This window comes from Lissotriton vulgaris, chromosome 9, assembly GCF_964263255.1.
Source record: "Lissotriton vulgaris chromosome 9, aLisVul1.2, whole genome shotgun sequence".
Lineage (NCBI taxonomy): Eukaryota > Metazoa > Chordata > Amphibia > Caudata > Salamandridae > Lissotriton > Lissotriton vulgaris.
In genome coordinates, this window is record NC_141697.1 from 140,396,707 (window position 1) to 140,419,584 (window position 22,878).

At 44.3% G+C, this 22,878-nt stretch overlaps 2 protein-coding genes across 3 annotated transcripts in view; both read left to right on the forward strand.

Moving 5' to 3' along the window:
• VPS39 (VPS39 subunit of HOPS complex) overlaps nt 1-22,878 on the forward strand; it is a 389,790-nt gene that overhangs the window by 315,612 nt on the left and 51,300 nt on the right. For both annotated transcript variants that reach the window (XM_086937216.1, XM_086937217.1), the window contains exons 22-23: nt 4,794-4,943; nt 12,505-12,639. In XM_086937216.1, coding sequence (XP_086793342.1) covers nt 4,794-4,943; nt 12,505-12,639 — 285 coding nt within the window. The remainder of the gene's footprint in view (nt 1-4,793; nt 4,944-12,504; nt 12,640-22,878) is intronic.
• On the forward strand, nt 18,423-19,445 carry LOC147689737 (uncharacterized). Its single transcript, XM_086936586.1, has one exon. It carries the CDS (start codon nt 18,600-18,602, stop codon nt 19,443-19,445), a length of 846 nt encoding a protein of 281 aa, XP_086792712.1. The 5' UTR covers nt 18,423-18,599.

The window sequence follows — 22,878 nt, forward strand, 5'->3', positions numbered from 1 at the left end:
TATATTTGGCTAACAATGGAAGGTGAGCACATCCACTGGGATAAAACTACAGCGATGGACTACAACGCCCAAGGTACTGTTCGCCGTCATGCTCGTGTGAGGAGCAGGTGGTGACGCCCGTGGGCGGAGCAAGTTGGGGTCGCTTTCAAATTAACCTGTGCAAACATTCCTTCCAATTGCTCACGGCCACTGAGGAAGGAAGCGTGGTGCTTCTGAAACGCGTCTGGCCATTAATTGCTTGTGAACTGCCTGCCTGTACTTTCCAGCGCCTGCATGTCGCATTAAACTTGTGCCCGTAATGGTTTTCCGTGTGGCTTTCCTAAAATTGGCTCCTGGACTGTGTGAGTAAATTAACGGCCCGCCAGGTCGTGGGTCAGCCCAGCGTTACCAACGCCTCTCCTAGGCACTGAAGTGCCTGAGAACAATGAGAGCGGAGAAAGAACATCGACACTATCCAGGTGTGTGTTCGTGTTCACACATAATGCGGCATCCTACTCTAGCGAGGGAGATTGCAGAGAGGACATTTCTACCCACTGAGGCTTATATTTGGCTAACAATGGAAGGTGAGCACATCCACTGGGATAAAACTACAGCGATGGACTACAACGCCCAAGGTACTGTTCGCCGTCATGCTCGTGTGAGGAGCAGGTGGTGACGCCCGTGGGCGGAGCAAGTTGGGGTCGCTTTCAAATTAACCTGTGCAAACATTCCTTCCAATTGCTCACGGCCACTGAGGAAGGAAGCGTGGTGCTTCTGAAACGCGTCTGGCCATTAATTGCTTGTGAACTGCCTGCCTGTACTTTCCAGCGCCTGCATGTCGCATTAAACTTGTGCCCGTAATGGTTTTCCGTGTGGCTTTCCTAAAATTGGCTCCTGGACTGTGTGAGTAAATTAACGGCCCGCCAGGTCGTGGGTCAGCCCAGCGTTACCAACGCCTCTCCTAGGCACTGAAGTGCCTGAGAACAATGAGAGCGGAGAAAGAACATCGACACTATCCAGGTGTGTGTTCGTGTTCACACATAATGCGGCATCCTACTCTAGCGAGGGAGATTGCAGAGAGGACATTTCTACCCACTGAGGCTTATATTTGGCTAACAATGGAAGGTGAGCACATCCACTGGGATAAAACTACAGCGATGGACTACAACGCCCAAGGTACTGTTCGCCGTCATGCTCGTGTGAGGAGCAGGTGGTGACGCCCGTGGGCGGAGCAAGTTGGGGTCGCTTTCAAATTAACCTGTGCAAACATTCCTTCCAATTGCTCACGGCCACTGAGGAAGGAAGCGTGGTGCTTCTGAAACGCGTCTGGCCATTAATTGCTTGTGAACTGCCTGCCTGTACTTTCCAGCGCCTGCATGTCGCATTAAACTTGTGCCCGTAATGGTTTTCCGTGTGGCTTTCCTAAAATTGGCTCCTGGACTGTGTGAGTAAATTAACGGCCCGCCAGGTCGTGGGTCAGCCCAGCGTTACCAACGCCTCTCCTAGGCACTGAAGTGCCTGAGAACAATGAGAGCGGAGAAAGAACATCGACACTATCCAGGTGTGTGTTCGTGTTCACACATAATGCGGCATCCTACTCTAGCGAGGGAGATTGCAGAGAGGACATTTCTACCCACTGAGGCTTATATTTGGCTAACAATGGAAGGTGAGCACATCCACTGGGATAAAACTACAGCGATGGACTACAACGCCCAAGGTACTGTTCGCCGTCATGCTCGTGTGAGGAGCAGGTGGTGACGCCCGTGGGCGGAGCAAGTTGGGGTCGCTTTCAAATTAACCTGTGCAAACATTCCTTCCAATTGCTCACGGCCACTGAGGAAGGAAGCGTGGTGCTTCTGAAACGCGTCTGGCCATTAATTGCTTGTGAACTGCCTGCCTGTACTTTCCAGCGCCTGCATGTCGCATTAAACTTGTGCCCGTAATGGTTTTCCGTGTGGCTTTCCTAAAATTGGCTCCTGGACTGTGTGAGTAAATTAACGGCCCGCCAGGTCGTGGGTCAGCCCAGCGTTACCAACGCCTCTCCTAGGCACTGAAGTGCCTGAGAACAATGAGAGCGGAGAAAGAACATCGACACTATCCAGGTGTGTGTTCGTGTTCACACATAATGCGGCATCCTACTCTAGCGAGGGAGATTGCAGAGAGGACATTTCTACCCACTGAGGCTTATATTTGGCTAACAATGGAAGGTGAGCACATCCACTGCGATAAAACTACAGCGATGGACTACAACGCCCAAGGTACTGTTCGCCGTCATGCTCGTGTGAGGAGCAGGTGGTGACGCCCGTGGGCGGAGCAAGTTGGGGTCGCTTTCAAATTAACCTGTGCAAACATTCCTTCCAATTGCTCACGGCCACTGAGGAAGGAAGCGTGGTGCTTCTGAAACGCGTCTGGCCATTAATTGCTTGTGAACTGCCTGCCTGTACTTTCCAGCGCCTGCATGTCGCATTAAACTTGTGCCCGTAATGGTTTTCCGTGTGGCTTTCCTAAAATTGGCTCCTGGACTGTGTGAGTAAATTAACGGCCCGCCAGGTCGTGGGTCAGCCCAGCGTTACCAACGCCTCTCCTAGGCACTGAAGTGCCTGAGAACAATGAGAGCGGAGAAAGAACATCGACACTATCCAGGTGTGTGTTCGTGTTCACACATAATGCGGCATCCTACTCTAGCGAGGGAGATTGCAGAGAGGACATTTCTACCCACTGAGGCTTATATTTGGCTAACAATGGAAGGTGAGCACATCCACTGGGATAAAACTACAGCGATGGACTACAACGCCCAAGGTACTGTTCGCCGTCATGCTCGTGTGAGGAGCAGGTGGTGACGCCCGTGGGCGGAGCAAGTTGGGGTCGCTTTCAAATTAACCTGTGCAAACATTCCTTCCAATTGCTCACGGCCACTGAGGAAGGAAGCGTGGTGCTTCTGAAACGCGTCTGGCCATTAATTGCTTGTGAACTGCCTGCCTGTACTTTCCAGCGCCTGCATGTCGCATTAAACTTGTGCCCGTAATGGTTTTCCGTGTGGCTTTCCTAAAATTGGCTCCTGGACTGTGTGAGTAAATTAACGGCCCGCCAGGTCGTGGGTCAGCCCAGCGTTACCAACGCCTCTCCTAGGCACTGAAGTGCCTGAGAACAATGAGAGCGGAGAAAGAACATCGACACTATCCAGGTGTGTGTTCGTGTTCACACATAATGCGGCATCCTACTCTAGCGAGGGAGATTGCAGAGAGGACATTTCTACCCACTGAGGCTTATATTTGGCTAACAATGGAAGGTGAGCACATCCACTGGGATAAAACTACAGCGATGGACTACAACGCCCAAGGTACTGTTCGCCGTCATGCTCGTGTGAGGAGCAGGTGGTGACGCCCGTGGGCGGAGCAAGTTGGGGTCGCTTTCAAATTAACCTGTGCAAACATTCCTTCCAATTGCTCACGGCCACTGAGGAAGGAAGCGTGGTGCTTCTGAAACGCGTCTGGCCATTAATTGCTTGTGAACTGCCTGCCTGTACTTTCCAGCGCCTGCATGTCGCATTAAACTTGTGCCCGTAATGGTTTTCCGTGTGGCTTTCCTAAAATTGGCTCCTGGACTGTGTGAGTAAATTAACGGCCCGCCAGGTCGTGGGTCAGCCCAGCGTTACCAACGCCTCTCCTAGGCACTGAAGTGCCTGAGAACAATGAGAGCGGAGAAAGAACATCGACACTATCCAGGTGTGTGTTCGTGTTCACACATAATGCGGCATCCTACTCTAGCGAGGGAGATTGCAGAGAGGACATTTCTACCCACTGAGGCTTATATTTGGCTAACAATGGAAGGTGAGCACATCCACTGGGATAAAACTACAGCGATGGACTACAACGCCCAAGGTACTGTTCGCCGTCATGCTCGTGTGAGGAGCAGGTGGTGACGCCCGTGGGCGGAGCAAGTTGGGGTCGCTTTCAAATTAACCTGTGCAAACATTCCTTCCAATTGCTCACGGCCACTGAGGAAGGAAGCGTGGTGCTTCTGAAACGCGTCTGGCCATTAATTGCTTGTGAACTGCCTGCCTGTACTTTCCAGCGCCTGCATGTCGCATTAAACTTGTGCCCGTAATGGTTTTCCGTGTGGCTTTCCTAAAATTGGCTCCTGGACTGTGTGAATATATATATATATATATATATATATGTGTGTGTGTGTATATGTTTGTGCTGTTAAGTGTTCTGGCATCCCACTTGTGCATAGGGATATTCAATTATTCATCAGGGTATCCTCTTTTTAGTCAATGTAAACGCAGAAAATGTATGTTCTCCACTTTTTAACTGTGTAGAATGGAAAAAGCTTGGAGGCACATCAATTTGTATATTCTGAATTGCACAAGCAGGAAAAAAACATCTGAATCGGTGTGCTGTATTTTATACATTGAGTAGAATCTGGATACCAAAAATACGAAGCTGGGTCTGGTGGCTCAGTGGACTAATGCGTCTACTGCAGGGGCCTGTGCTCGACCTCATGGTCACAGGTTCAAATCCCGGCGAGTCCACTCATCCTTTCATCCATCTGAGGTCGATAAAATGAGTACCATTGAGTTGGGTAATAACAAACAGCTGTTATTCAGAGCCAAGATACCTGTAGTGGTGAATGTGCGCTTTACAAACACACGTTATGTTATGTTTACCAATGGTGCTTTCTGCATCAAGCTCACACTGTCCTCAAGCAGTGTTTTCTGCGCTGTACCTAATATACTTTAAAAATAAAATCACAGTAATGAGGCTGGGTAAAAGCATGTCTTAAGGGTTTCCTATTGTTCTTGCTTTATACAGGTGTATCTCTCCTTGCTGAGGATGTACCTATCCCCACCGGATGTTCACTGTCTGGGGCCTATTGTGATGAAGCTAGAGGAGCCTCAGGCAAACCTCCAAGCAGCTTTGAATGTTTTGGAACTCCATCATGGAAAGCTGAATACAACCAAGGTAACCGCAATTAATACTTTTTATGATAGATTTAACATGATCTATTTACTGCAAAAGGTTGCCGGAGTAATACTAGAAGCCATTTGATGTGCAGACTAAATGAATGAAAGTTATGTTCTTTCTGAAACCAACAAAAAAACAAACAGTGTGCTGAGATTGCAATTTTTTGTGTTCTTTTCTTCATCATATCATAGCATTCTTAAGGGTTTTGCTAATATGGCTTTCCACTTTTGGGACACATAGTCATCAACTTGGACATTTCTGCAGTGGCTGAATAATGTGTTCATTGCTCCTCATTTACTTATAGCACACCTGAACATCTGCTGAAATTATTGGGTTCATCTTACTTTCCAGACTACGGCATTTTTAATTGGTATATATCTTTAATGACTCGTGGTCTGCGCTTTTCATTCATTGGTTTGTCATTTACTCTTTACTTCTGCCCACTACTGAATATAGCATGGGTCACCCCACTTCAGCCATTTGCTCCCTTCTGTGTAAGTGATTGCATTCGCTTTAAAAATAGTGCCCTTGAGTGCCAGAGCTCATGGAACAGTGCATGCTTTATTTATAATGTATTTATTGATTATTTTTTTCCCTTTGAGCTTTTCTTAAATTTTGTGAGTTTGGTGTGTTTGATGTAACGCCCTAAGAGGCAACGGGAGTGCCCAGATGTGGGCCCCTTGCTTGCTGTGCCACTGGAGCCAAGCTACACTCGACTGAAGAGCCCAATCAGAGTGTAACTGGTCTTGGGGGTATTTGTGTTCCAATTCATAGAGACTTTGCTTGGCTGTTCGGGCTGGACCATTTATATTGGAGTATGTACCGGACAGCTCTTAAAGAATACCGTAAATTTATCATAAAACACAAAAGAAGCTTCCTATCAGATAGAATTGATAAAGATAGTAGTTCCTCCAGAGAGATATTTAAAATAGTTAAATCTTTTACTGATCCGCAGGCTTTAAATCGGCGTCCGCTTGTGTCTCAGTCCCTCTGCACCCAACTCTGAGTTCTTCGAAGAGAAAATTGCTCTGATCTATGCCTCCTTCCCTAAAATGGATAGCTCTGATATCGGGGAAGAACTGATAGCTAATCAAACCTCTGCAACAGTTCTCACTGAATTCTCTGAAATATCAGAAGATCTCTCTCTCCAGGAACTACTTAAGTGCAAATCCGGTTCTCCCAGTGACCCATGGCCCGCGAAACAATATAAAGTGCTCGGAGCTCTCCTCAATCCCCATCTCAATTCTATATGGAACGATTCCCGGAGATCTGGCACTTATCCAGAGCCATGGAAACACGCATTTCTAGTCCCTATTTTGAAAAAAGCTGATGCGGATCCAGAGACCCCGGGAAACTATAGGCCGATTTCCCTTCTCCCCGCCCCGGCCAAGATCTTGGAAAAGCTGACCCATCAACAACTTGCCAGCTTTATAGAGTACAAGGGTCTTCTTCACGACTCTCAGCATGGATTTCGCTCTGGCTACAGCACAGAGTCGGCCCTGATTGAAATGGCCGATTCTGTGCGGTGGACACTTGACCGGGGATCGAGGGCGGTGTTAGTGCTGCTGGATTTGTCAGCAGCATTTGACACCGTCTCTCACCCGATCCATCTGAAACGGCTGAGATCTATTGGAATCCAGGGTACTGCTTCATTTCTTTCAGACCGTAAACAACAGGTTCACACTCCTCCTTAAACCTCTTCAGTTAGGCCTCTCAAATGGGGCGTCCCTCAAGGCTCCTCGTTGAGCCCGCTTCTTTTCAATGTTTATTTTACCCCTTTGGCCGAATGGATATCACGGTCAGTCATTAAAATACCATCATATGCTGACGATATCCAGCTCCTTTTTTCTTATAATGAGCTATCATCAATCACTTTTGACCCCCTAAAAACATGCCTCTGGAATATTGCGAAATGGATGGATCTCAATTTTCTCAGACTCAACGCTGGAAAAACCGAGGTCCTGTTTTCAACCAACACTCTCCTCTAGCCTCTAATCTTTGGTGGCCGGAAGACTTGAGCCTTTCCCCTCTCCCTAAAGACTCGGTTAGAAACCTGGATGTCAGGTGGGACAACAGTTTGTCCTTTGCCAATCAAGTACAAACAGTCTCTGCTGCTTGCTTTTGTAAAATTAAAATTATAATTTTTTTTATCAACTACCTGCCCAGCAATACTCTCAAAACCATAGTCCATGCGCTCATAACTTTGCATTTAGACTATGCTAACGTACTCTATCTGGGTCTGACAGTAGGACTGTGCCACAGACTCCAGATAGTTCAAAATGCCGCTGCCCGTCTGGTCGGTGGCATCTCACTTAGACAACACATTTCCCCATACCTGCGGAAACTGCACTGGCTCCCCATTTCTAAAAGAATTGAGTTCAAAGCCATGACCCTGGCCTTCCGGACTACCAAAGGCTTAGGACCAGCCGATCTTATTTTGAGTCTTCGCCAATATACTCATTCCAGAGTTCTTCGCAACAACTCCAAACTGTTACTAGTCACTCCTAGATTTAAAAAAGCGTGATCTGGAGGTAAAACCTTTGAAGTGTGTGCCACCCGTCACTGGAACAAACTTCCGCTTCACCTCCGCATGACTCAGTCGGAACTCTAATTCCGCAGATCCCTTAAAACCTTTTTTTTCTGCTAGGAAGTTCTCGCTTTGGACCAACTGCTGTCTGCTCAATGGCGCCGGGACACCCCGTTGGGGTAGCTGCGCGCTTTATAAAATACACAAATAAATAAAATAAATGGTTAAGACTGAATTACATATAGCTGGGTCTACTCTGAGGTGGCATGGTGAGTAAAAGAACTATGGGTTCGAATGCCACCCTGAGTGATTGTCAGTGGTTGGACTTATTGCAAGCATCCTCTCATCTTCTTATGTGTTGTTGTAGTCATTATTGAACTGTCTATTCTCAACTTGGTATGTCTCAACTGCATAAATAATGATAGAAGCAGATATAAAACCTCAGTCTGTGTGTTTTACTTGCATGCTGCTCTGCCTTAACGGCGACAGCACATGATAATTTCGTTACATCAAGGGTACAGAAGGTCAAACACGTTTCTGCTGATGAGCATCTGAATCTGGGACTTCTGCTGGCTTAGTAGATCATCTTGCAGCGTAACTCACGTCTTGCTCAAAAGCTATACCACTAAATTGTAGGTATTATGTAGCCTGAAGTTTGTAAAAACACTATGCAGTTTTGGTAATAAAATGGTTTTTTGATGTGTGGCCCCTTTATGTTGAGAAGGAGTTCATTTTTAGCTGAAAGATGCAATGCAGGAAGGTCTTATTGTATCCTCTATGCATGTTTGTAGGACTTTTTTCTGTTTGATGTTGTTGGAGATTTATTTTCAGAAGCAGATTAGTAAATGGCTCTGCTTGGTCTTCATTTTTTTTTTCTTTATGGTTGTATGGCATGAACCTTCTCCCATAGCGTGCTGGAGAGTTAAGCCAAGAGAACAGTGTCGGCTCTCAACAAACTACCTGAACAAATAGAGGATCAAAAAATGCTGCCGCAGTGTCCCATTAGTGCTGTCCTTTTCAAAATTGCAAGGCATTAGTTCAAAAGTAGAATTTGGTCCTCATAGGCACCATATTTACTTTTTGATCTGCTTTTAATCTGATATTCGCTCTTGAACCTTCACAGAGAGTAGGGCAGTTTTACTGGTGGAATGATGGAAATGGAAATTTCTCAACTGTTCTTTACTGCATGGCAGGCTGATGAAGCACCTTTGAGGAGCCCAACTGGAAAGCTACTGAGAAGACCATCAGCAGTGTTTCAAAATCGTTCCAGGAACTGCCAACCTTAAGTCATGAATCACAATCCTTGTCAGGGTGAACTCACAAAGTCCTCAAAATAATCTGAGTAAAACCTCTTGACAACTATGGCACGGAGCAGACAGGCTTAACATAACTCAGTTTGTAAAGTATTTACGCAGCACCAAAACAGTAATAAAGTTGAAACACAAAACAATAAAAATTTCAACTGAATTAGAAAATAGAGTAACATTTTTATGACACTAGAGCAACAAATACGCAACACAGGAAGCCAGAGGTATGAATTTTGTTTACGTTTTTAATACAAATAGGGCCAAAGAACATTAAGTACCAGATTTTGGTAAACTGGAACTTGGGTGCAATTTGAGACTGGGCACAATTCAGTAAACGTTGGGTACAGAAACCTAGTTCGACCCATTTCCAGATTTTACCTCGGGATTTAGTTTAAAAAATGGAAGTACAATATCTTCATCAGAGCGTGGCAGCAGAATTTGGCCACAGAGGACCCCAACATGTCAGACAACTGTTGGATGCAGTCACGGTGAAGTCTTGTTTTTGCAGCAAAAGCTTCAAGCAATTTGCACACCCAGGAAAGGCCTCTCGCCAGCTCAATACTTTTGGGGCCTTCGCCTGGTCAAGATTTTTACATTCCCACTTGGTCACTTTTTCTTAGCTTGAAATCATCAGCTGAGCAAGGCTGCAATCTGTTTCCAAAGAGGGATCCACAAGGCGCGATACCCTCTTCTTGAGGTCCCGCTGAATCAGATTTCATGCATCAGAAAAGCTCTGAGCAGGAGAAACTCTAATCTTCAGCTCAGCAGTAACACGCCTCAGGCGGATCTGCTTGGCAAGTTTGCCCAGGTCATCCCTAAGGTCTTGAAGTTGAAAAAATTTTCAAGTCATGGATTTCAGGACTGGTAGGAAAAGGTCATCCGGATACAGCAAAAGGTTTCAGGACCTCAGGAACAGCACTTGGGGATTAGGACTCCTTCCAGCAGAGGCTAACAGCAGGATCCAGTAAAGGACCACTTGCAACAGGACAGCTGGCCAGTTATAGGGAAAGGCCTCTTGTAGTTACAGGCCTCTAGAAATCTCCTCGCCCATTAGCTATGGCGAGTCATATTTTATCAGGTCGAGCTATATATTGGACCTACTCACCCATTCTGGCGATCAAACTTAAACTGTAAAGGAACTGGAGTTTTGTTCATTCACAAAACGAGCAATAACAGGCCTTTAAATCTTGTTTTTATCTTGACACATTTTATGTCTGTTTAAGGACAGAGGTAAAATGTCAGTTTGTCTTTTCACTAATAATGCTTATCTTGGAAAATGTTGTTTCTTTTTTTTCTCCTATTACAGTTAGATGTTTTTGTCAAGTGATTTATCTGACAATCATTGTGAAACAAAAGGTTGCAAGATGTCAGTTTTTTTCTAACCCATAACATTTAAACCACTTGTAAATTAATAGTACAAATATTTCAAAATATATTGGGAAATACAAAAGCAATTTTTTTGTAATTCAGAAGTGTGATGCAAACAAAGATTTAAATAGGAGCAAAAAAATCTGAATATTTACCTGGTGATGTGAAAATTACCTTACGGGAAGACAAAAGAAGGGACTTGCCCTGGTGTCATCGGACATCTACCTGTGACAGGGGATGTCCACTTGATGTAAATTAAATTTCTGGGAACAACCCAAATGGTCACCCTGTCGGGGCAATAAAAAAAACACTTCCCCCTCCCCCACACCCAGGCCTTCGTGTCTACTCTTGGAGCAATTTTCATACTTCTATATACTATACAGTTTTATCAGTTGGTAGCATGTCAGTGGGAAATTTCTTGGCCATTTCAATGGAAAATCTGCTGATTGAATACAAGTGTGCTACCACTTCATGTAGGTATGTATTGATTAAAAATGATATTTTTAAACATGATTTGAGAAGTATTCCTGCCCGCCCTGATGACAATGCTGTTGATGAGCTTAGAGCCAAGCCACAGTCATGTGTATTCTACATGCTGCTAGATTTGACTTTTATATATGGAGCAAACGTTTAGTATATTAAATCAAACAAGTGTTTTGTGTACAGCAGACATGCTGAACTTGCGCATTTGGAGGTGCTCTCATATGTGATAAAAAAGAAAATGGCAGCTCAGTGAATGAAGATATTTGCCCAGGATCACATCATTTGAAACCCCTTTATGGTTCAAGAGCATTATAATTAGCTTGAGTAGATTATTTAGCTCACTAGACCTGCAGGTCTAGTAAAATTTTAATGATTTTTGGAGGTCTGGGCTTACTGTGACCCTGTAGTTTGAACAGGACATCAACCTTATGACCCTTATAGTACACAAGAGTTCCCAGGTTCAGTCCTGCAGGGCTCCACTCAGGTCACTGACAATTTAAGTCTTTTACTGACCTTCCTCAAGTCCAGTTGTGTTCTGAAGAGGGTGCAAGGGGATGTCACATTTATGCCTGGCAGTAGCTTGTGGGAGGGGAGGGCCTGACCTTGGCCCCTCCCTACACAATGGGTTAAAGGTGCCTCCGGGCAACCCTGCCCACTTTTGGAGCAGGTGCTGCCTACCCTACTGCAAATAATCCCACAGAGACCATCACTCCGACTAAACTGGTAACTGTAGATCATTCCACTTGAAAAGGTAATAGGTAGTCTGGCAACCGCAGCAGACACAGTATTTTCTTTTTACCAAGAGTTGGAGTTCCATTGAGAGGAATGTTTACATAGCTTGAAAGTATTGGGATTTTGTTGGGTAGATGTGCCTTTTAAAGAATAACACAGAGAGAGTCAAGGCTGTGTTTCCAGAGGAAGGTCTACTGAAATGTTTAGGTCATACTTTTGGAGCACAATGATTTGATTGATGTGCATAAACAGGACATCCTGGCACTAACCTAAATACAGCCAAACAGTGGCTTACTTCGCAAGCATGTCAAGCAAGGTAGGGTTTTTTTGTCAGAAGTGTGGGAAACCTAAATAGCTTTGATGTTGTTGAAGGGAAAGAGCCGTGGAGTTCTAGGTTTTAACAGTGATTTCTGAAAACTCAGCTTCCCAGAATTGTCCTTCAAAATCGCAATATTTAAACACATTGGCACTCTTGAAGCAAAGACCTGAGGTAGGAGAGTGGCATATAAAATTCTTAAGCACACATTTTACGAGAAAAGGAAAGGACTTTGAAGAAAGAGATCTCTTACGAATGGGCAGCTAGTGGGAGCCTGCAAGATTTCTCATTTTGAGGCTGAGAATCACGTGGCCTGCAACATTCAGAAATCGGAAGTCGAGAGATAAGATAGCCCGACAAGCTTATGTATACAGAGTTTAAATAGTATAAATGTAACTGTGTAAATTTGAGCAATAAATAAAAATTGATCGCCAATGGCACCAAGGTCGTCTGCAGGAGAGGCAGGAGTTGATGGGGCCCCAAATCTATAGGCTGTAAGTTGTGCATCCAATAGGGTTTGTCTCCAAAGACTAATAGCTTGTCTTGTCAGTGTTCCGTCTCTTGGAATTGGCATTCATCAAGTTGGCTACAGCTTGCTTACATTCCTTAAAACTGAATTGAAGGAAGTTTGTATTTCTGTTGACACACAAAATAAGTTGTGTATTGTCAACATGGGTGTCTAAAGCAACTTTTGAAATATTTAGTTTTCATAAACTTACCATTAGGACTTAGTCTCTTATTGTCTGTACAATCATATAGTCAGAACACTTATGTCTGCCCACTATATCTCTTCCACCTAACTGTACTGCTTTCTTTCTCCACAAGGCTATTCACCTTTTGCCAGCAAACACGCAAATTTCAGAAATAAGAACGTTCTTGGAGAAGGTCCTGGAGGAAAATGCACAACGGAAGAGGTTCAACCAGGTTTTAAAGAATCTGTTGCATGCAGAGTTCTTGAGGGTATGTCTCAAATATCTTGCTCTCCTCTAACTGTATAAAGATATTCTTGGTGTTTAGCCTTTTAGCTTAAAATAATTGCTGTGATGAAAGCACATTTATTTTATTAGAGTCTCGTTAATGTTTTCAAGCTATGTCTAAAGGACAACTAGGAACTATGAAATGCATTAATAACCTGCACAGTATGTAGCTGAGCTCTTTCTACAGTTGAAGCTGTCCTTCTTTAGTCAAAGTTCTGACCTCCAGCTTGCATGAATCAAAACAGCAAACGGGTTTTCATTTCTTAAACCTATTCCCAAGCCAGCTCTGTAAAATGCTTTGTCTGCATTTTCCATGCTTCAGCATGCCTGTCCCCAGGTTTTTGAATACCTTTTAAGCTATTTGTTAATGGAATCTTTTGATGGGTAAGCTGTGATTAAGAACTGCAGTTGTTTAGAAGATTGTTATGCTATGGCTGGGCCCAAACTGGGGTGGCGTAGTGAGCAAAAGAACAATTAATTAATCCCAGATCAATTGACTGGGGTGAATGTTTGATTCATTCAGCATTCCGTCTTTCTTTTGTTTGCTACAGCACTTTTTGCCCTAAGTGGGATGGATATTCCCAGACGTGGGTCCCTTGCTCATTGTGCCACTGGATTCAAGCTAGCCTTGCTGATGAGGGGTGGTACCCCTAAACTGGTCCCTGGATGCTTGTTTCCGGTCCAGGGAGGACCCGGCTTGGATGTTCGGGCTGGACTGTTCCAATGAGGCACAGGGTCAAGATTAATTTGTATATGGCTGGTTCCAAACTGGGGTGATGTAGTGAGCAAAAGAACAATGGATTTATCCCATATCTCTTGACTGGGGGTGAATGTTTGCTTCATTCAGCATTCCATCCATCATTTGTTGCCGCAGCACATGCGAAGTAAGGATAGCCTCATATATACGTAGATGTTAAGCACGCTTGTCTGGATGATAATATTGTCCTAGTGTTGTATCATCATCACCCTCATCCATAATACTCAAAGAACGTTGTGAAGCTAAAGCATTTTGCGATGAAAGAGTGCAAGAAAGCTGACAAAATGGTTAATCTAAGCATGAGAGCTGGAGCAGCACTCCTGGGGCCGAACCTGAGGAGAACTAAACACCTGGGAGGTTAGACCCCTGGCCCTACGCCCACTCCCTCCTTCTCCCCCCTCTATACTAGTGTTACCCCCCCCCCCTACCCACCAAGCCAAAGCTATTTGTTGAAGTTAGTTTAGGCATTTTAAAACACTAATTATAGGATCCTGAAATATCTACAAGAGGAGAGCAGGATGTATAATACACCACGTGCAGGGAATGCAGGTAGCAGAGACCCAACCAGATCCCACACCAATACACAAATACCCACTGAGAGACCATGGGTACCATCGTATTGTATTCTGTGTATATGTGATATCCATCTACTGGTTAATTTCAACTGCCATGTCTTTTCTTGTTATAATAACTAAATGCCAATAAACAAGTACACATCGTCCCCCCTTCCCTTTAATATATATGTTTTGCCTCGGGCATGTGCACGTTGTGGGGTTGGCAGCCTGCTGGTGGTTTGTAACCAGGGCCTGGTGGAAGACCTAGCCCTGTGGCCAACCTCCTGTTGTGCACTGCCAAAGGCTATGCACAGTGTGAGGTTGGCAACCTGTTGCTGATTTGGACACAGGAACTGGTGGCAGGCCAAGCTCTGTGGCCAATCTCCTGCTGCACATGACTGAAGATCGTGTGCGGTGGGAGTTGGCTTAACATATGGTAATAACATATTACTTTACATTAAAAAGCCATAGAAATTCACTGAAAAAAGGTTAAAGTGGAGTTATAGTTAGGTGAATGTCAGTGATAACATTAAAGTTTTGAGCTCAGAAAAACGCAGGAATTGACAGTTCTAGTAAGCTGAGCCAACTGTAAACCTCCACCATTCACTGCTTCTGTATCAATGTATTATCCAAAAAAATAACAAAATTGGAGTTATTAAAAGTCTAGATAACATTCAGCCAAATGAGTTGGAGAAGCAGATAATAGTCTTAACTGTAATGTCCTACAAAATTAAAATAAACATTTAAATTCGAATGTAGATAGCTTGTCGTCCTTAACGTTAAAGTCACACAAAATTAACAGGTTAGAAGCAGATAGGGTGTTAGGCAAAACTAGTTTAGGGTAATTCCAGCTAAACTACCTGCAGCTCCTGGTGGTTGATCAACCAAGACACGTATTACAGGTAACATAGAGGTCTGCTGTACATTAATAGCAAGAATTTTCTAGTTTCTAATGTTGTTCAAGGGGATCTGCGTGACCTTAATGTGATTCCTAATAATAGTTGAAACTCTGCCACCCAGCTTATTGGAGCAATCCACATGAATATTTTAGTATGACACTGGTACTGCAAGGCAATATTAGGTGTGCATGTTTCATGTAACCACGCTTCAGTTTGGAACAAGAAGTCGAATTTACAATCCAGGATTGAATCTTGAATTTCGGGCTGTGCTTGAGTTAGAATGTAACACATATAGGCAAAGCATGAAGCTAGAAAAATGTGTTCCAATATTTAACAGACTTTTCAGCCACGGATAGAGGCACGAGTTTTTAATTTCCTTAGTAAAGTAATTAAAACATATTTATCCATTCCAAATAGGCTCACCTCCAGAATTGGCTGTTTAGTTTAATACAGAATAGGAGGGTACTTGAATGCTCTTTATTTATGTCCAAGTCCTGATTTATTTGAAATAATCACATTTATCTTAAAGGGAAATGAAGTTAGGTGTGCAACCCTGAGTAATACAATCTTTGAAATAATCACATGATGGACAATAGAAGGCAGTGGAATGGTTTTATGCAGAGCTTTGAGATTTCAATACAAGTTTGTTCAATTGTCACAATTAAGTCAGAACATTTCTATTGCAATATGCCCAACAACTCATTTTCATGTATTTATGTATGTATTTGGTATTTGTAGAGCACCAACCTAGTCAAAGGGAGTGGAGAGCTGTACAGGGTGAAAGAAACAGACCTAGCCAACAAGTAACATATGATATAGCTGGTTTGTGGACTGGTACTGAATCGTGATGTAATGTTCTCTAAAGGCATTCGTCATCAACTGTTTACTGAATTGGAGCAGGGTTGTGCAGACCTGATGCGATTGGCATTGTCTGTGGAATATAGACATTATTCCACATTGGAATATAGGAATATTCCACATTGAATGCTTCAAAACAATAGCTTTTGGAGGTTTCTGCTGTACAAGTGGCATCAAATAAATAGTCATATCACTACCCGGAAAGACTAAAAGCCTCCTTAGGATAATCGCATGGAACATTCGCTTAAGAAATGTAGGTGGCTACCCTTTTTAAAAAAAATGTTTTTATTGAACAGCTTGCAACACGTAGGTACATAGCTCCATAGTGAGATCCAATCAGGCATTACCATATAATAGTACCTGCATTTTGTATCAAAGAAAAGAGAAACAACCCCACACATACCCATACCACCCACCCAGCATTGCAGTCTCTGTAGATGAACACATAGCAACTTATACAACATAGTCTCTGCATCCCACAGCGGATTATCTAGCCTTTGCATTTTTGTGCTACCCGCACCTTTACGCTTTAGACCTGTTGCAAGTCAGGGTGTCCAAGTAAGTACAGAGTCAATGGAGCCCAAAAGTCTTTCGGCCTAGAGGCCTCAGGTAATTCCTCTGCATATGCCTCTAGCTGCTCCCTGCAATAGATCAGATTTCGGATATAGGTGGCTACTCTGTTCGCATATGATTACAATATTGCTCTGAGGCCCCAATAGTCCTTCATAGCTATAATACTGCAGGTATCTGCTGTGGCTTTCATGGTGGTGTGACTTTGGAAAGTGTGTTCTTAGAGGTACTAAATGCTAACAAATGGCAGAAAGTATTGTTGTCATGGTCTGTAAGGGCAGACCTTTGATCTCCATCACGCCGAATTGCACATTACCACTTCGGGTCTAATGATGAAGAGCTTTGCAGATTATCAGGTACTATCTTGTATTTAATAGAAGCCACATGTACCTGCAGTACATCTTAAGCTTTAACCTATAGGTCTGTTGAGAAACCCATAATTCCAGCAGAACGTTGCATCTGATGATGATTGCCAAATCAAAACATTGCATTTATCTAATGGTAACAACAACTAATCTTCAGTCGTATTACATTGAATAAAATAAAATGAACCTGCCTGAATCTTAAAGGACGTTGGCAGATTTCCCCTCCTATTTACAAAATTAACTCACTTATCAGGGAGTTAATTATTGAAAAACCCTTTTAGCCTGTGAACCGCAAATAAGTTACATTTTGCTTTGTCACCACTGTAAATCCTTTCTTTGGTAACTGTTGAACACCTTGATGAACAGTCTCTGTTCGAGGCATATGGGCTGCAGATGGTACATTTATGAATAGATCGCCATCTGGTGTTGGGCTCGGATGATTGCACTTTGTTTTTCTCCTGGAGAAGTCTTTGTCGTCATAGATGACTCCTCCTCTTGGTGTTAGTGCGCATGGGCATCGGCTCCATCCTTAGATTGTTTTTTTCCGCCATCGGGTTCGGATGAGGATCGAAGAGCTCCGGACCGACTTCGGTAAAAGACGGTATATTCGGCGCGTAAAACTTTCCAATTCGACGGTATTGTTACCGAACGCGACTTCACTTCCATCTCGACGCGTTTCGAAGAACGAAGACTACGAGAAGACCAACGCGACGTAGTCCAGCCCGGAGTCCATGGAAAGGACTCCATTCAAAAAATGTCCAACGTGTGGTGCTAAGTTTCCACACAAGGACCTACACGAGGTGTGCAACCTCTGCTTGTCCCCTGAACACGAATCCAGGGACTGCGAAGCCTGTGCAGCATTTTCTTCAAAATCGACGATTAGAAACCGTCGAGCCCGAAGACACGAGGTATCGAGAATGCAGTCACAAGCAATCCCGGAGCTGTTCGAGGACCAGCACCCAGAAGAGGAGGAAGAGGAGGCTGACGAGGCGGGGTCAGAAGAGGGCGAGTCCGACGCCGACGAAATCGGCGTCCAACAAACCGTGAGTGACGACGTCCCTTTACCAAAGAACAGACCCCGCACGGTGTCGACCCCGCCCTCGAGCCCGGTCAGACAACCGAAAAGAGTTTCCGACGCCCCGCCTTCGGGCCCGGCAACGAAACCGAGACCGAAACACTCGGCCTCCCATCATGGTGGTTCCGATAAACGGACCACATCGACACCGAAGCTCCATGACAAGGAAAGCTCGAAGTCGAAACAGTCCATATCGACACCGAAACACGTGTCGATGTCGAAAACACCCTCGACACCGAGAACATCGGATCCGAATAAAATCTCGGTGCCGAAAATACAAATGGACAGTAGTAAGAAAAAACACCTTTCGGACCCGAAAACTGCGGTACCGACACAGGAATATAAAACAGATCCTAAACAAAAGACTCTGTTGATAGATCCAAAAACTGGCAAAGTAGTCACAGAACTACCTAAAAAGAGGAAGAATGAACAGTCGGATGACAAGACTCATCCTAAGAAGAGAACAATGGGGACAAATACAACTCCTCCCCCTTCTCCAAGACATAGAGACACACCCTCTTCCCCTCTCCCTCACAATAGGCCAAATATGCCTCCCACACGACCATCTACACCTACAACAGATGTAGAGAGTGACACAGGGGAGGGAGAACATCCTAGGGATGATGAAGACACAATCCCAGAGGAGGTAGACCCATGGGAGGAGTACAATGTAGGATCAGATAACGATAACGACCCTGAATTGTACCCTTCAAAACCCTCACCTCCTGATGATAATACTGGTTTTGCACAACTCATTAATAGAGCAGCAATATATCACAAGGTAGAACTACATGCAGAACCTCAAATAGAGGATTTCTTATTAGAAACACTACCTACCGCGCAAAGAACATCAGGAACACTACCAATGCTTAAGGGCCTTCTCAGTCATACATCAGAGATATTCAAAGACCCAGTGAGGGCTAGGATACTGAACCCAAGAATCGATAAGAAATATAGGCCAGCTCCAAAGGACCCAATATTCATTAAAGGGCAAATTCCTCTAGACTCACTAGTGGTCACAAACGCTCGTAAGAGAGCAAACTCTTTATCCACAGGAGAAGCTCCACCTCCTGACAAAGAGTCTAAGCTAATAGATGCCTCGGGCAAGAGAGTAGCATCTCAAGCGGCAAACAGCTGGCGCATAGCTAATACACAGGCACTACTGGCAAGGTATGACAGAGCGCATTATGATGAACTAGAAAAACTCATCACACATCTCCCTAAAGAACATCAAAAGAGGGCAGATCAACTCATACAAGAAGGGAAGTTAATTACTAACACTTTAATCAAGTGCGCCCTAGACGCGGCAGACACTGCAGCAAGATCTACAAACACAAGCATCATGTTAAGGAGACATGCATGGCTCAGGGTATCAGGGTTCAAACAAGAGGTACAAACATCATTACTAAACCAACCTTTTGATGGCAAAACACTTTTCGGCACAGGGACAGATGAGGCCTTAGAAAAGATGAAAAAAGATACCGAAACGGCTAAATCAATGGGAGCATTGCAACAGCCGACACAAAGAGGTTCCTTTCGTAGATCCGCCTATAGAGGAGGATCCAAAAATACAAGTACAAACCAGCAACAAACCTCTTTTACACCTACATCACCCAGAGGTAATTCAAGAGGTGGCTACAGAGGTAGCAACAACAAGGGTAGAGGTCGCGGGAACAACAACAACCGCAACTCTCCAACCCCAAAACAGTGACTTCATACAGCTCCCCCCAGACCATATAACACCGGTCGGGGGACGCCTATCACAGTTCCTACCTGTCTGGGAAAACATCACATCAGACAGGTGGGTGCGACAAATTATCCAACATGGTTATTGCCTGGAACTCACATCTACCCCGCCAAACATCCCCCCAGGCAGCGTCCAATGAAACAAGATCACCTGACACTGTTAAAGAAGGAGGTACTATCCCTGCTAGAAAAGCATGCCATAGAGAAGGTTCCACAGCACCAACAAGGAACAGGAGTATACTCCCTATACTTCCTAATTCCCAAAAAGGACGGGTCTCTAAGGCCAATACTGGACCTAAGACCTCTCAACGCATACATAAATTCGGAACATTTCCACATGGTCACGCTACAACAAGTACTGCCTTTACTGAAGAAAGGGGACTTTCTTTCTACACTGGATCTAAAAGACGCTTACTTTCATATTCCAATTCACAAGGCCCACAGGAAATACCTCAGGTTTGTGGTAGAAGGACAACATTATCAGTTCAAAGTCCTTCCGTTTGGTGTCACAACAGCACCAAGGGTGTTCACAAAATGTCTAGCAGTAGTGGCAGCTCACCTAAGAAGACAACAAATACATGTCTTCCCATACTTGGACGACTGGCTAATAAAGGCCAAGTCACAAGAGGAAGGTCTTCAAAACACACAAAAGACAATTCAACTACTACACCAGCTAGGGTTCACGGTGAACTACAAAAAGTCACACCTACAACCAAGCAAGGTTCAACAATATCTGGGGGCTACTATAGACACAGAGAAAGCCAAAGTATACCCCAATCCAGTCAGGATTCAAACAATGCTTACAATCATTCAGAGATTCCAGCCACAACACTCACTACCAGCAAGAGTGTTTATGCAGCTATTAGGGATGATGTCATCCTGCATACTGCTAATACCATATGCCAAACTACAAATGCGTCCGCTACAAGAATGCTTAGCGACACAGTGGAATCAGGCTCAAGGACAGATTACGGATCTGGTGTTGGTAGACGACCGCACACACCGCTCTCTGAAGTGGTGGAACACAACAAACATTGCCAAGGGGCGGTCGTTCCTAGAACCAATTCCACAGGTGACAATAACAGCAGACGCATCACTCACAGGATGGGGAGCACATATGGAAAAATACACAGTACAAGGGAGGTGGAGTGTGCAGGAAAAAAGACTGCACATCAATCACCTAGAACTACTAGCAGCATTTCTAGCATTGAAAGCCTTCCAAATACATGTTACCAACAAAGCTGTCCTGATCAGAACAGACAACATGACAGCAATGTATTATATTCAAAAACAGGGGGGGACGCACTCTCTCCAACTATCCAGACTAGCACAGGAAATTTGGAGATGGGCCATTCCTCAAAACATCTATCTGTTAGCCGAACACCTACCAGGAGTTCAAAATCAGATAGCAGACATCTTAAGCAGACAGTCGGAACAAATACACGAATGGGAACTGCACCAACAAATACTGCAGCCATTCTTCCAAAGATGGGGACAACCAGAGATAGACCTCTTTGCCACCCATCAGAACGCAAAATGCCAAAGCTTCGCGTCCAGGTACCCACACCACCTGTCGCAGGGCAATGCGTTATGGATAAACTGGTCCAACAAATTTGCATACGCTTTTCCCCCTCTCCCACTAATCCCATTAGTGGTCAGAAAGCTGCAACAACACTCAATGACCATGATACTAGTGGCACCCACGTGGGCAAGACAACCGTGGTTCACCACGCTCCTGCAACTCTCACAAGTACCACATCAAAAGCTAAGAATTCTACCCATGCATCTTACACAGAACCATGGAGAAATAATGCACCCAGATCCCACACAACTGAACTTAGCGATCTGGCTCCTGAAATCCTAGAATTTGGGTACTTAGATCTACGACCAAATTGTATGGAGATAATTAAACAAGCGAGACGTCCCACCACCAGAGCATGCTATGCAGCTAAGTGGAAGAGGTTTGCTATACACTGTACTACTAATAATATCAACCCTCTAGACGTATCAACAAAGGAGATTATTTGCTACTTACTACACTTACAGCAATGTAATCTCGCATACACATCTATCAGGGTACATCTAGCAGCTATAGCAGCGTACCTACAAAACAGGCAGCACATATCACTGTTTAGAGTGCCAGCGATAAAAGCCTTCATGGAAAGCCTTAAAAAGAGTCATTCCACCAAGATTACCACCTTCCCCGGTCTGGAACCTCAATGTAGTACTCACCAGACTAATGGGACCACCGTTCGAACCTATGCATAGGTGCGAAATACAATTCCTTACATGGAAGGTGGCTTTCCTGATAGCCATTACCTCACTCAGGAGAGTAAGTGAATTACAGGCATTGACAATACAAGAACCATTCCTGCAGTTACACCAGAATAAAGTGGTTCTTAGAACAAACCCAAAGTTCTTGCCTAAAGTAATTTCGGCATTTCACATCAACCAACCAGTGGAACTGCCAGTTTTTTTTCCAAAACCACAGACAGTAGCAGAAAGGGCTCTACATACACTAGACGTCAAAAGAGCCATTTTGTACTACATAGAAAGGACACAAAATTTCAGGAAAACTAAACAACTATTTGTGGCATTTTCCCCAACACATAAGGGCAATCCTATCTCTAAAGCAGGCATAGCTAGATGGATTGTAAAATGTATACAAGTATGTTACATTAAAGCAAAGAGAACATTAACTGTTCCTCCTAGAGCTCATTCTACACGAAAACTAGGAGCATCTATGGCATTCTTAGGGAACATTCCCCTAGATGACATATGCAGAGCAGTAACTTGGTCTACACCACATACATTCACAAAACACTACTGTGTTGATGTACAGGCTACACAACAAGCCAGAGTGGGCCAAGCTGTATTAAAAACTCTATTTCAAACAGTTGCGACAGACACTGGTGACCACCGCTAGGGAGGTAACTGCTGTACAATCTATTCATAAATGTACCATCTGCAGCCCATATGCCTCGAACGGAATATGCTACTTACCAGTATGCATCTGTTCTTGGCATAGAGGGCTGCAGAGTGGTACATGCCCTCCCTGCCTCCCCGGAAACCTGTGTCTGCCCCAACATTATCTTAGTTAGATACACTTACATGGGCATATCTTTATGTATTCTACTACACTACTCCATCTAACCCTACTATGGCAAAACAATCTAAGGATGGAGCCGATGCCCATGCGCACTAACACCAAGAGGAGGAGTCATCTATGACGACAAAGACTTCTCCAGGAGAAAAACAAAGTGCAATCATCCGAGCCCAACACCAGATGGCGATCTATTCATAAATGTACCACTCTGCAGCCCTCTATGCCAAGAACAGATGCATACTGGTAAGTAGCATATTCCTTACTACAGTTACATTAATAACTTATCTGTGAA